The 12921-nt window shown below is 36.3% G+C and overlaps 1 protein-coding gene across 3 annotated transcripts in view; it reads right to left on the bottom strand.

Annotated features, from left to right (window-relative positions):
* Window positions 1–4654: 4654 nt before the first annotated feature.
* Window positions 4655–12921, bottom strand: part of mei-9 (DNA repair endonuclease XPF mei-9) — a 114399-nt gene continuing 106132 nt past the window's right edge. For all 3 annotated transcript variants that reach the window (XM_067146935.2, XM_067146936.2, XM_067146937.2), the window contains 3 exons: window positions 11586–11780; window positions 6122–6991; window positions 4655–5715 (listed from right to left, as the gene is read on the bottom strand). In XM_067146935.2, the coding sequence (XP_067003036.2) occupies window positions 6827–6991; window positions 11586–11780 (360 nt within the window). In that variant the 3' untranslated portion in view covers window positions 4655–5715; window positions 6122–6826. The remainder of the gene's footprint in view (window positions 5716–6121; window positions 6992–11585; window positions 11781–12921) is intronic.

Below are 12921 nucleotides of genomic sequence, written 5' to 3' on the forward strand. Positions count from 1 at the left end.
ATCAAAGGTATATTTATTGGAGTAGAGTCTTGTGAGTCTTGAGCGATAGCACTGCAGTACAGTACAACAGTGAGAAACTGAGGTGTGACTATGAATGAAACTCTAAATTGGACAAAACGTACCAAAAATATACATTAGAAGGTCTTTGCTTCACTTCATCTATTGAAAAGAAACAAGAGGACATTTTACCACTGGACATGCGGCAAAAGCTAGTTCAGACTTTAATCCTTCCTATCCTCAACTATTGTGATGTAATCCTTATTGATATAACTACAGTGCAAATAATGAAAACTGCACTGAGCTTTGAATTGTTGCCTCAGATTCATTTTTAACTTGAGCTATGATGTGCATGTAACTCCTACTATCAAGAACTTCATGGGCTAAAACATGATAACAGACATAAATATCACATACTTGTATTAATACCAGAGCAACTCACCTCAGTACATTTCCTCTAAATTTCACATCTCTCCTCCTTTTGTAACTGTAACACTCGTGCTGGCATTACTCTTGCTATCCTCTTCATCAATCATCTATATATAACAACTGTTTTATTTTAGCAGGTTCTGGAATTCCTTACAGTAAGTGTCAGAGACAGTGATTCATTAATTCATTGTTTCTTGCAAAGACAACCTGTTGAAAGCTACTGAATGTTGTGCGCACCATACAGCTGAGCGTGTGAATGACAACTGATTGTGAGAGTTGTTTTTGTATATGTAGACATAGTTGATGGTGTAATATGAATCATTATTGTGTGTGTGTGTGTAAGTATTAGAAAGGAACAATTAATTGTCAGTTGAAGATGGCAGTGAATGAAGATCTGGAGATTTTCCCTCTCTCGTATTTCTGTTGCTACCTCTTTCCATACCGACCTGCCATTGTTGTCCAATTACTATGTTCCTTTCTTGTTGATATTCATATTGGTTAATATATAGTATACAATTCAAATTCTTCGATATAATTGAAAATGAGGGTGATAGTGTAATGCAACTCTGTTAGATTATAAGTTAATGTATCTGCAGATAATAGTTGTTAAATGTGGTTAAGTGTAAGAGGGCCAGGTGCCCTAAATTAACCATTTGAAAGAAGCCATAATAAATAAACTAGGGTTTTAATGGATCAGTGTTTAACACATTGTTGACAGGGTCCGAACGGAGGCTACAATCCCCTATTGACCGGATAGTTCAAGCCTGCAAGAACAAATTTACACTGCTGCACTCAAATTCATGTAACGCAAAAACTATTCTAGATATCGACCTCAAACTTTTAAATTACAAACTGGATTATCTTTTGAGAAGCTGCTGGCTATATCTACACCTACTAGAAGTGTTATTTATACTCGACTTGTGTGCATCTGAGTCTCTGCTGTATTCCAACACACGAGATTGTTGTCCACAATTTAACATAGGACCAAAAGCACTGTCAGAATCACTAACATAATTAGAAATATCTAATTCACTGTCTCTAGTTACACCTGATAACCGTAGGTATATCTGATAACCAGTCCGCACATTATTCATCACAAATATTCATATCTGATAGCAACTGCATGCACCACGCCATGTTAACAGCTGCATTGAAGCTCCAAGGAATAGCTCGACATTTCCAATATTATTTTGTAATGAAGGTTTAAAGAAAAGAAGATAATGGAGCAATAGTAGCCTTATACTATTTATTCCATTACTACACTGTTTAAAACTTATAATTTCACCACCAGATTGTAGCAGCAATCAAGGAAACACGAGGTCCATAAAAACGAGAATTCTCGCAGCCTGTCACGTACTGTCGGCCAAGAAACTATGAGAAATCTCGGGGCCCGTCACAAATGTGTTAAAAACTTAAATTTGAATACAACTACTCCGACCTTCATTTCTCATCATTGCCAATAAATACTCCACATACTTTAAAAAGTACTGTGCATCGTCATTCCCTTTATACATATACACACATCCAGACAATTTTACAATTTTAAATATTACTAAGACAATTTTTGTCAAAATTGAAATGCATCTATTAAGTGAGGATTTTCTTTTTCCAGTATTTTAAGAGGAAATTTATTATGCGCCTATTGTGTGGTGGCATCCATTGCACTCATAAATACAGTGTTTCAATCTTAGACTGGAATATGTGTTCACATTTGAGATAAAGTACTATACCAGCATATTCATGAAGCAAGCATAATAAATTTTAAGGCAAATAGTGTACAAAATAACCATTGTTGTTAGTGCCAGGATTTAAGCCTTGGCTCTCTACATAGTACTCATGGAACACAAATTCACTGCTAGGCTAAACAAGTGAACCTCTCTCAGATCTAATAGCAATAGTGTACGACATCCAGTAGAATTATTAAAAAGACATATAAAAACATAACAAAAATATTTTATTTATAATGTCTGTACAATATATAAAAATCCAATAACTATTCTTCTATATAAAACACTTAGCAGTAATAATATGCTTCAATGATATCTCATTGCAATCTGAAGAAATAAATACACAGTATGTACATGTAACTTTTCATTTATCAATAACTTAGCAATAGCTTCAACACAACAGCTCAATAACGATGATGGTGATGATTAGAGCTCGGATATTTTTATCCTGGCTTATTTTTTCATGCCTAAGTTAATTTAACCATGTTTCTAACATTTGTGAATATGATGAAGCAGTTTTTACTGACAATATTTTAATGTCAGGTCACATTCTGGCCAAATCACTGAATAAGAGCATACTTTCAGTCATATTTACGTATTATTTAACATTTCACCAGATATTGTTGTAAATATAATTTCATAACGTGCAGCTGATCATAAGGAAGTCTGTTTGCCAACCTTCACTTGGTGGTAGTGGGATTTACGAGGAATGTGCTGTCAAAGCATGAGGATGAAAATTACCACACACATATTTGGAACAGCACGAGTCTGTTTGAGATACCAAAGTATGATTTATTGAGCTAATGTTCAGTTTCCTAATTCTGCAGAATGGTGTAAAGGAATTTCAACCACACACTATCTATGCCCTTGTACAGTATCCTTTTGTCTCTGGTAATGAGTAGTAGTTCAGTATAGATTCAAGGTATCTAAGTTGTAAGGTTTTGTAAAAGATTTTGTTGAAAAGTATTTTAGAACCGATAGATATATTTTATTTTGTAAAATGTGAGGGGTGAAAAATTACGGATGAAAAACATTTTACAGTGCAACAACACTGCAATATTGCTAAACACAAAAAAGCCATATAAACAGAGAATTAAACACAGAAAGCAGGCAACGACTGTTGTTTGAGTAACCACACAGCAGTTCACCTCCACCAGGCAATGCACCTTAGTTTCTAAGGATCTTTGTGAAATGATGGTTTCATCAAAGGTACCTAGTTTCCAAAAGTTCTAAAAATAGTACATGACTTATCCCATTCCCTCAGACTCCACGTTAAGAAAGAACTATATGACTTTTGGTTACAATGGTGCAATGAACAAAATAAGAAATAGTATCAACAGCAATAAAATGCCTCTGTAGATGAAACCACTGACATAGACGGTAGATATGTGGCAAATGTTACTGCAGGCACTCTAAAACATGACCAACCTGGAGAAACATTTCTGTTCGTGTGTAAATTGGATAGGGTGAACAACTCCATTGTTGTTTTTGACACTACAATAAATTTGTTGTGATCAGGTAAAGTAGAACGAGATAATTAGCTCATCTTCGTAACAGACAATTCTTCATACATGGTAAAAGCAGCAAAAGGTCTTCCGATTCTGTATCCCAAGAAGGTGCACGAGAAACTATGAGAAATCTCGGGGCCCGTCACATATGTGTTAATAACTTGAATTTGAACACGACTACTCCGACCTTCATTTCTCATCATTGATATGCAGGCTCTAATTGCTAACAAACATAGATACTTCAAGTTTGACCACTTAAAACTGCATGTCATCATCCAGTGCAACCTTACTGAAAATGACGGTTAAGAGAAGTATGAATTATTTCATCTGTACCTAACTGTTAAAAGTAAATGTATTTTTTCATTTACCGTATTTACTCGTGTATTAGAACCCCTTTGGCTTTTCGAGACAAAGAAAATAAAAAAAATAATCTTGCATACTAGACTACCCAACATAATTCATCAGAAAATAACAACAAATCCATTTCGAAGCGGATACAATCCTTATTGCAGCTCTGATGACATCGCACAAATTCGTAAATAGTTTCGTACGTACGACCCTCGTAATGAAAACATGCATCAAAGTCATGCGGTACATCTGTGTTTTGCAGTTAAGAAATGTCTGCCTCCGTAGCGTAGGCCTGCTGCAGCTTTGATGACATCGCACAAAAAGGTGAATAGTTTTGTATCTGACCCGCGCATTGCAATCATGCATCAGTCATGCTAGATGTCTGTTTTTTGTAGTTAAGAATGTCCACCACCATAATAGTTAGCACAATTAGCTGCCGTTCTCGGGGGGCATGAGTTTGATTCCCGTATCATACTACCAGAGATTTAAGAATTACAGGAAGGTTGATATGCGATAAAAATGGTACATGCAACTCTCCTCCATAGGAGACCTAAAAAGAGTTGCACCACCTTGGGGGGGGGGGGGGGGGGGGGGGAGAGAAAACGACTTTTACTTTAGTTAAGAAATATAACAGAAATGATAGCAGGCGAGATCATTAAGAAAGTGATTGTTTAATATCTCGTACATCAGGCGAATATACATCATTTTTATAGAGAAGTAGGTTTAAAATGTAATAAAAACAATCCAATCATAATGTTTGTTTTACTCGCACACGTACCTTACAAATAATAATAATGTTATTGATTTTACGCCCTCACTAACTACTTTTATGATTTTCGGAGACACCAACAAAACATAGTGTGCATTAATAAAAGAAAATGGAGACAATGAACCTAAAAAATTAAACATTATGATAATAAAATGCATTTCTACCACACTTGTAGATATCCATAAATGTGGCAGGCGTTCCTGTTACTTATTTTTTATTCTTTTGTTCTTTCCATCATGGCACTTCTGACACTACCCAGGCACTTGATATCATACCTAACATAAAGAATGCAGTCTCTCTTATCTCAATTACAGCTGTTTAGGTAAATCCTGATGTGATAAATGTAGAGAACAAGCATGAAATATACTTAAAAATAAAGGTGTGGCTTTCAACAGCCGCAGTTATCCAAATAATGCTTCCAGTCACTATGTATTACATCCGGAAGTACAACTCAAAACATATGCTAGTTATCAGCTGGTGGGTTGGCACGCTTTCTACAGCATGGCTTTATGTGGAAGGGGTGGCTTCTGTTACACATACACCAACAGGGAATAACAGAGACTATCTCCAGAAATCATTTGCGAATAGATTCTCACTGTTTGGCTCTATAGTAGGGAACAAAACTATTTTTAAAAGTTTCAAAAAGACGCGATCTCAAATGCTCTCGAAGGCAGCGAAGATGGCATAATTTGGAATGACTGTAGTATGGAAGTTGGCGGTACAAGACGACAATAGTTCAAATGAAATCAGTGGTCAGGTTTACTGTGTGGTAACCCTACTGCTCAAATGACAAAGACAAATGACTGGCCATTAAGTTATTTTGTATTAATATTGCATAATACTATACCCTTATCCCTTTTCTCTACGGGGTCGACTATGAAGTGAGATGAATCTTCGTAGCGAGTTTTTACGACCGGATGCCCTTCGTGACGTCAACCTGATCAGATTACATAAAATCAGCTTCATGGTCCGTATCGCACTTCAATAGATTCACAATTAAGTATTTAATTTATTTTCCACCTAGTCGATACAATGATTGCTTAAGGCAATTTTTAATGGTCAAAAGTGGTACATGTTTCGTATATTATCAACATCTTCAGCCACATAACACTGTTTAGATGAAAAATATATAAAATTGACAAAGTAATGCTTTAGAGGAAGTGTCCTTAAGGACATTTAAAGCATTACTTTGTCAATTTTATATATTTTTCATCTAAACAGTGTTATGTGGCTGAAGATGTTGATAATATACAAAACATGTACCACTTTTGACCATTAAAAATTGCCTTAAGCAATCATTGTATCGACTAGGTGGAAAATAAATTAAATACTTAATTGTGAACCTGATCAGAGGCGTTAATGAGATAAAGTAAACTCGTGTCCTCATCCCGAGGTGGTGCAGCTCTTTTCAGGCACACGCCAGAGGAGGTGAGCTGCATGTACCAGTTCAACCATACACCAGCCCTCCTGCCATTTTTAAATTTCTGGCAGTACCGGGAATCGAACCCGGGCCCCCGAGGACGGCAGCTCATAACACTAACCGTTACGCTTCGGAAGCGGACGTTAATGAGATAAACGAGTAACTAAAACTGACTATATTTAATTTATATGTAGGCTTAAAGTCATGTGTTCACCATTTATCGCCCTGTTAAATTTAGAGATAATGCCTTCCAACAAAAAATGCCTTAAAACTCAGAATACATTCATAAGTTTGTTAAAGATTAGTGTAGAATGTTTACATGTACAATTTATAGTTCTTTACACCCTAGAAGTCATGTATTCACTGCACAAAATTTTAGGTTATTGCACATTGGACACCCCCTTGCTTTTTTGTATGTAAAAGTGGGGGGAAAAAGGGGGGTCTAATATGCGAGTAAATACGGTATTGCTTTAATTTTTAGGTTATATTTTCAGAGTTTTAGATCATTGAAATTATTTTCCCGATGATGATGATGATGATGATGATGATGATGATGATGATGATTAATTCTGTAATAATTAAGCTATTAACATCAATCCATTTAAAATGCACATCTTACATCCTCTAATCAAGTTTTAAATCTTCTAAAGCCACCTCTTCCTTTAGATTTCTTGTTTTTCCATGATGCAGATGAGGATGGCCCAGGATCTTCTTCGATCTGATGGACATTATGAAGTCCTTCATAAATGATTTGTGCTTGTGTGCTATTTCCCAAAATTTCAGATAACTTTTCCTGCAATAAAGAAGTACAAATCATTAAACTATGAACAGCACAAAAATAGCAATTTGAAAAATCCACTGAGTTGTTGTGATATTCTGAATTCTAACCCAAAAGTGATGAATCATTCTTTCTACTCCCTGCCCCCTCTTTTAAACAACAATACTAAGTTAGTTATTCCAATAAAGTCTCATGCATGGGACCAACCTTGGCATTACACTTCAGTTTGAACTAGATCACTATACACTGTATGCACTAGTACTTCTGATGTGGCAGAGCAGTCACACATGAGAAACTATCACTCGTCTTGAATATTTAATTTTCACGACCACATTGTGTTCAAAATAAGCTTTCAATGTATTAGGTTGTGCTCAGTACAAACAGTACAAATTGAAGAGATGTTAAGTACAGAACAAAAATGGCTAATCGGACACCAGTGGAATCTGAAGCCACAACCTTCCGATTTTGCGTTGGATGCTCTATCCAACGGAGCTATGGTGGCCAAGGTCAAATCTGTTCTGTTGGAAAGGATCTAAAATACAGGTCTGGCACTACTGCGGCCATACTGTTAAGTATGTGGAAGTCGCCCGTTGTGGGCTATTTCAATGAAATTTCAATTTTCACAACCACATTGTACTCGAAATAAACTTTCAACAACAAGTGATAAATTTCACTGTTTCCGTAACTGTGGTGATACTATCCAATTCTCAAATGATAGGGTCCACCTGTTCAACACCTTATCTCAGATATTGTGTTATATGTTATTAGGTACATATATATGTTTCATCTCTTTTAAAGACATCCTCAGTTCCTTGAAATGTAGGCATAAGATTGCAAGGACAACACTTAGTACTATTACATATTTGGTCTTTTAAAAAATATCTGCAGGTTAAATTTTATCTTGAGCATCAACTTGCAGTCTATGTTGAAATCTAATTAAAAATATATGAATAAATAACTTAATAAAATAATTGATAAAAGTAATTAATCAAAAAGTTCATAGTATGGGCGCCAAGAGTTCACCACAATAAATCCCTCATATTTTAATAAAGCATGATAAATCTCTCTCCCAGAGCGTATGCATAAAGCTGTGTACTGGCACATATGCTTCAGGCCTTACCTAACCTTCTGAAAGCGGCTACATAGAGAGGAACTGCACCTAGGTTCATCAATAATTCCACTGATTCTAAAATAATTAACTATATTCTGAACAATATCCGTGCATGAGTGCCTCAACAACACACCAAAATAATTATACATATAATACACACACAAAATACTGCTGTAAGACTCCATATTTACAACAACAACGGTAGGAAACCAATAATGAGGACCAAACTACCATTTGCAGTTAGTCTGTTGAACATTAATTACAAAGCACATATATGTAGATAAATACACTTCACTGTAATCGAAATCGACTTTCAACCTATTACATCGTGTTACATACATTTAGTACATGTTGAAGAGATGTTAAGTACAGAACAAAAATGGCCAACCGGACACCAGTGGGATCCGAACCCACAACCTCCCGATTTCACATCTGTTGCTTTACCATTTGAGCTGTGGTGTCTTAAGTCATCTCTGTTCTGTTGGAAAGGATCTAAGCTACAGATCTGGCACTACTGCCATCACACTGTAGAGTGCGTGCAAGGGCCAAGTCAATGAATGTTGAAATTCAACGACCGCATTGTAATCGAAATTGACTCTGTGTAATCCCTGTGTATCAACACAACTTGCATATTCTCACAATTGGAACTTGTTATATCATACAGATATTATACCTTTATAATACGGTGTTCACTGATTCTAACACTTGGTTGGAATTTGAAAACGCGAGGACGAAGAATGAATGAATGAATGAATGAATGAATGGATATGAAGTTAAAACAATCAGTGGATCTAACCCGCAATGCCCCACAATGCCCCACATTCTTAGAAACTAGTATTAAACAATAGTAGTACTGACCAGAGGACTGCTTCTAAAGCACAATACTGAATCGATGATGCCTGTAGTCGAAACAGGTCCAAAATCCAGGTCATCAGCCCCTCATAATGGTACTTATTGCTAGGAAAGTAGAACCATGCTATTTGTCATGTTGCGGTACTAATCAAAAGTAGCATAGACTCGTGGTATTCCACATATTATGGTACTATTCACAGGTAATGTAATGTGCACATGTAACACAGACCTATGGCGTTTTGCACATTGCGGCGCCCTTTACAGGCAACGCAAACCTATGGCGTTCCTCACATAAGTGGACTAACCACAAGGATTCACACTATTCCATTGTGTTCCTCACGTAGTGGGTACTAAGCATAGGCAAGGCAGAGCCATGGCGTCACTCATATAGGGGTACGAATCACAGGTACTGTAAAATGCATCCTGAGTCACACACTGTCGCTACTAATCACAAATCTATTTTGTACCTAACATAGTGGTACTATGTGCAAGTAAAAGCGACCCATGGTGTTCCCTGTGTGATGGTACTAATCACAAGTAGTCTCATGGTTCTAATTTGATCATCCCTTGGCCGCCCCTTTAGTCGCTTCTAACGACAGGCAGGGGATACCGTGGGTGTATTCTTTGTCTGCATCCGCCACCCACAGGGGGTTGTGTGTTTGGTCCACGAGAGGTATTTTATTTCCCTCAAGTCCACCGGTAAGCCCGATAGGAACCCACTATCCGCCACCTGGGACGTATCCGCCACCTGGGACGTGCCATGTGGGAGTATCACCTCTCCCCATGCTACGCCAGCGTAGTAGGTTCGTGGACGACTTAATCTTAATGGCAGATTGTGCCAAAAGCTTGCAGTCTAATATCTTGGACTTGAAAATAGGTGCAATGAGTATGGTATGAAAACTAGCTTTTCGAAGACTAAACTGATGTCAGTAGGTAAGAAATCCAAGAGAATTGAATATGAGATTGGTGATACAAAGCTGAAACATGGAGATAATTTAAGTATTTAGGATGTGTGTTCTCCCTGGATGGTAATATAGTAAGTGAGATTGAGTCAAGGTGCAGTAAGGCTAATGCAGTGAGCTCGCAGTTGTGATCAACAGTATTCTGTAAGAAGGAAGTCAGCTCCCGAATGAAATTATCTTTACAATGGTCTGTTTTCAGACCAACTTTGCTTTACGGGAGCAAAAGCTGGGTGGACTCAGGATATTTTATTCATAAGTTAGAAGTGACAGATATGAAAGAAGAATGCTTGCTGGTACAAACAGGTGGGAACAATTGCAGAAGGGTACTCTGAATGAGGAGATAAAGGCTAAGTTAGGAATTAACTCAATGGATGAAGCTGTACACATAAACTGGCTTCGATGGTGGGGTCATGTGAGGCAAATGGAGGAGGATAGGTTACCAAGGAGAATAATGGACTCTGTTATGGAGGGTAAGAGAAGTAGAGGGAGACCAAGACGATGATGGTTAGATTCAGTTTCTAAAGATAAGAGTTATAGAACTAAATGAGGCCACAGCACTACTTGAAAACAGAGGATTGTGACGACGTTTAGTAAATTCACAGAGGCTTGCAGACTCAACACTGAAAGGCATAACGATCTATAATGATGTATGTATGTACGTAATAATATGAATAATATGAATAATATCCCTTACTTTTGAATACAGTGTGAGGGTGGTTTACGTGATAGTACATACATCACAATTCGTACAAACACTAAAATTCAATATTGTAAAATTATGTGGATGATAGTCTTTAAATTGCATCTTGAGCACCAAACTTACACACACTTAGAGTTAAAATTGTACAAAATACTATATCACCCATTCGGATACTGTTAAAATTATTTTCATAGCAATCTGAGTTTAGGAATTGACTATGGTATTTAAAATGTTCTTTAAAGTGAATAATATGTCAAAGAGGAAACTTCTTCAGATGACAACTGTGGTTTTGATAAATTCACCGAAAGTTCCAGTGTGCTGAGTCTAAAATTTAAAAAAAATAGGACTATAAGTATTGTGCGGATAAAAGTCTGAAATATGTTACACACTTCCCCGTTGTATCCTCCTGAAAGGTAATGTGTGCAGCACTCGGATAATGGGAGTTGGTTAAGTTGAACACCTGTTGGGAGGGGCGGAGTGACATGTAGGCTGGAGGAGTGTTGTTATGGTTAGGCGGGTAAAGGAGGAGAGGGAGGGGAATTAATGACATCTTTCTTATATCTCCGTTATAATTATCTTTTTGGTAATAGCTGTATGTAAATATCTTCTAAGCTGATCATTAGAGTGCCTTTATTCACTAAGTGCAAGATGAATAAATCTTTGTAAATACTTGTAAAAGAGTACTGAAGTTCTTCCATACAGGATACAGTAGGTACCCTTAGCAGAAAATCTATTATGTCTTTCTGCGTTTATGTGTCTTTGGTATCTGATAAAATTATTTCTCCCCGTTTGGCCCATACAGGTTGTTTTGCAATTTGAGCATCTCAATTTGTATATTCCTGAGTTAAGTAATGCATTGCTTTTTGGAATAATTGAGTTACGAATATAAAAATTATAACAATTATCGTTAAGTGTACGGAAGGCTGTATGGGAGTTATATTTCTTAATTATATTACTAAGCTATTGAAATCTTCCTCTTACAACCTTTGTTAGAGAAAGCAGATGATCCAGATTTTGACACTTCACAAGAAGTTGTTGTAGGTTTTTGGAGCTAACTCCTGGAAGTTTGGTCATAAAGTCCTGAATTGCAGGGTTGAATTTCTCAGAAAAATCTATTTCAGGCTTCAGGTCATCCCCAATTGAAGCAGCAGCTGTAGCATCAGGTTCCCGTTGACCTTGCTGAAAATAACAGTTTGAGATTAATTTCTATTAGGCATAATATATTCTTGATATCTGAACATATCAAACATAAACATAACATTTGAACACACACTGAATGATCACTGACTTCTCTCTAATTGACTCCAGCTTTCGTCCTTTTAATACAAGGATTACAAAGACCCAATGTTTGTTCTATGTGAAGCAATTGTGCAACACAGCAATGATTTATCAAGATGTCAGTAGCTGTCATTAAGAATGGTTAACCAAACTGTGTGAAGTGCAACCTTCCAAACAAATACTGAGGTAAGAATCAGCTCATGTGTTTGTACATTATGTAAAATAACTTACTTTACAATTCTGCAAGGAAGGTGTTTACAATTCCGATCAAATTTGAAGATGAAATGAAAACAAAATTGTGAGTTAAAGAAAGACTATTTGAAGGGCTTCATTGCATAAACTGCAAAATCCCTTCTTTTTTGGGAGATTCTTCAGTCTGTCAAAACTAATTCATATGACAAAAATTTAGAAAATGCCTGAGAAAGAAAACATTTATTAACAGACTACACCTGTTTTTGATTAATGGTATCTTTTTCAGGGATAATCTGTTAATACGTGTTTTCCTTTTCAGGTGTTTCCTAAATTCATTATATACTAAATTAGTTACACAGACTGAAGAACCTCACAGGTTTTTTAATGCCCTTTTTTTGTACTGTTCCCAGAAGGAAAACAATTTAATTTCATCAACTGCAAATGTTAAATGGTGTCTCAATGGTGCAATATCCACCAGCTTCTTAGAAAGGCACAGAATCCAACAACAAGCCCACTGCCACACTGGGGATAATTGAAAAGGCCTAAAGAATTTCAATGTACACTATATAGTTTTGAGAAAAACAAGGAAAACATTCAAGTGTTGTAAAGACTTTTTTTTTAATTATTTGTATTATTTTTGTTCTATATTTACAATATATTTCATGAGAATAGTTGTAATGAATCAATAGCTTAATACTATTTCAAATTTACTACTAGTGATAGTTGCACAATGAACAGTTCTTCACAGTTTTTAGATACTGTCTGCAATTTGTTTTAGTTCAATTGTGTGTTTAGTATTAACACTGCAGGGTATGGATCACTTTACATGAACTGTGTACTACTGTCAGGA

This window comes from Anabrus simplex, chromosome 5 (assembly GCF_040414725.1).
Source record: "Anabrus simplex isolate iqAnaSimp1 chromosome 5, ASM4041472v1, whole genome shotgun sequence".
Lineage (NCBI taxonomy): Eukaryota > Metazoa > Arthropoda > Insecta > Orthoptera > Tettigoniidae > Anabrus > Anabrus simplex.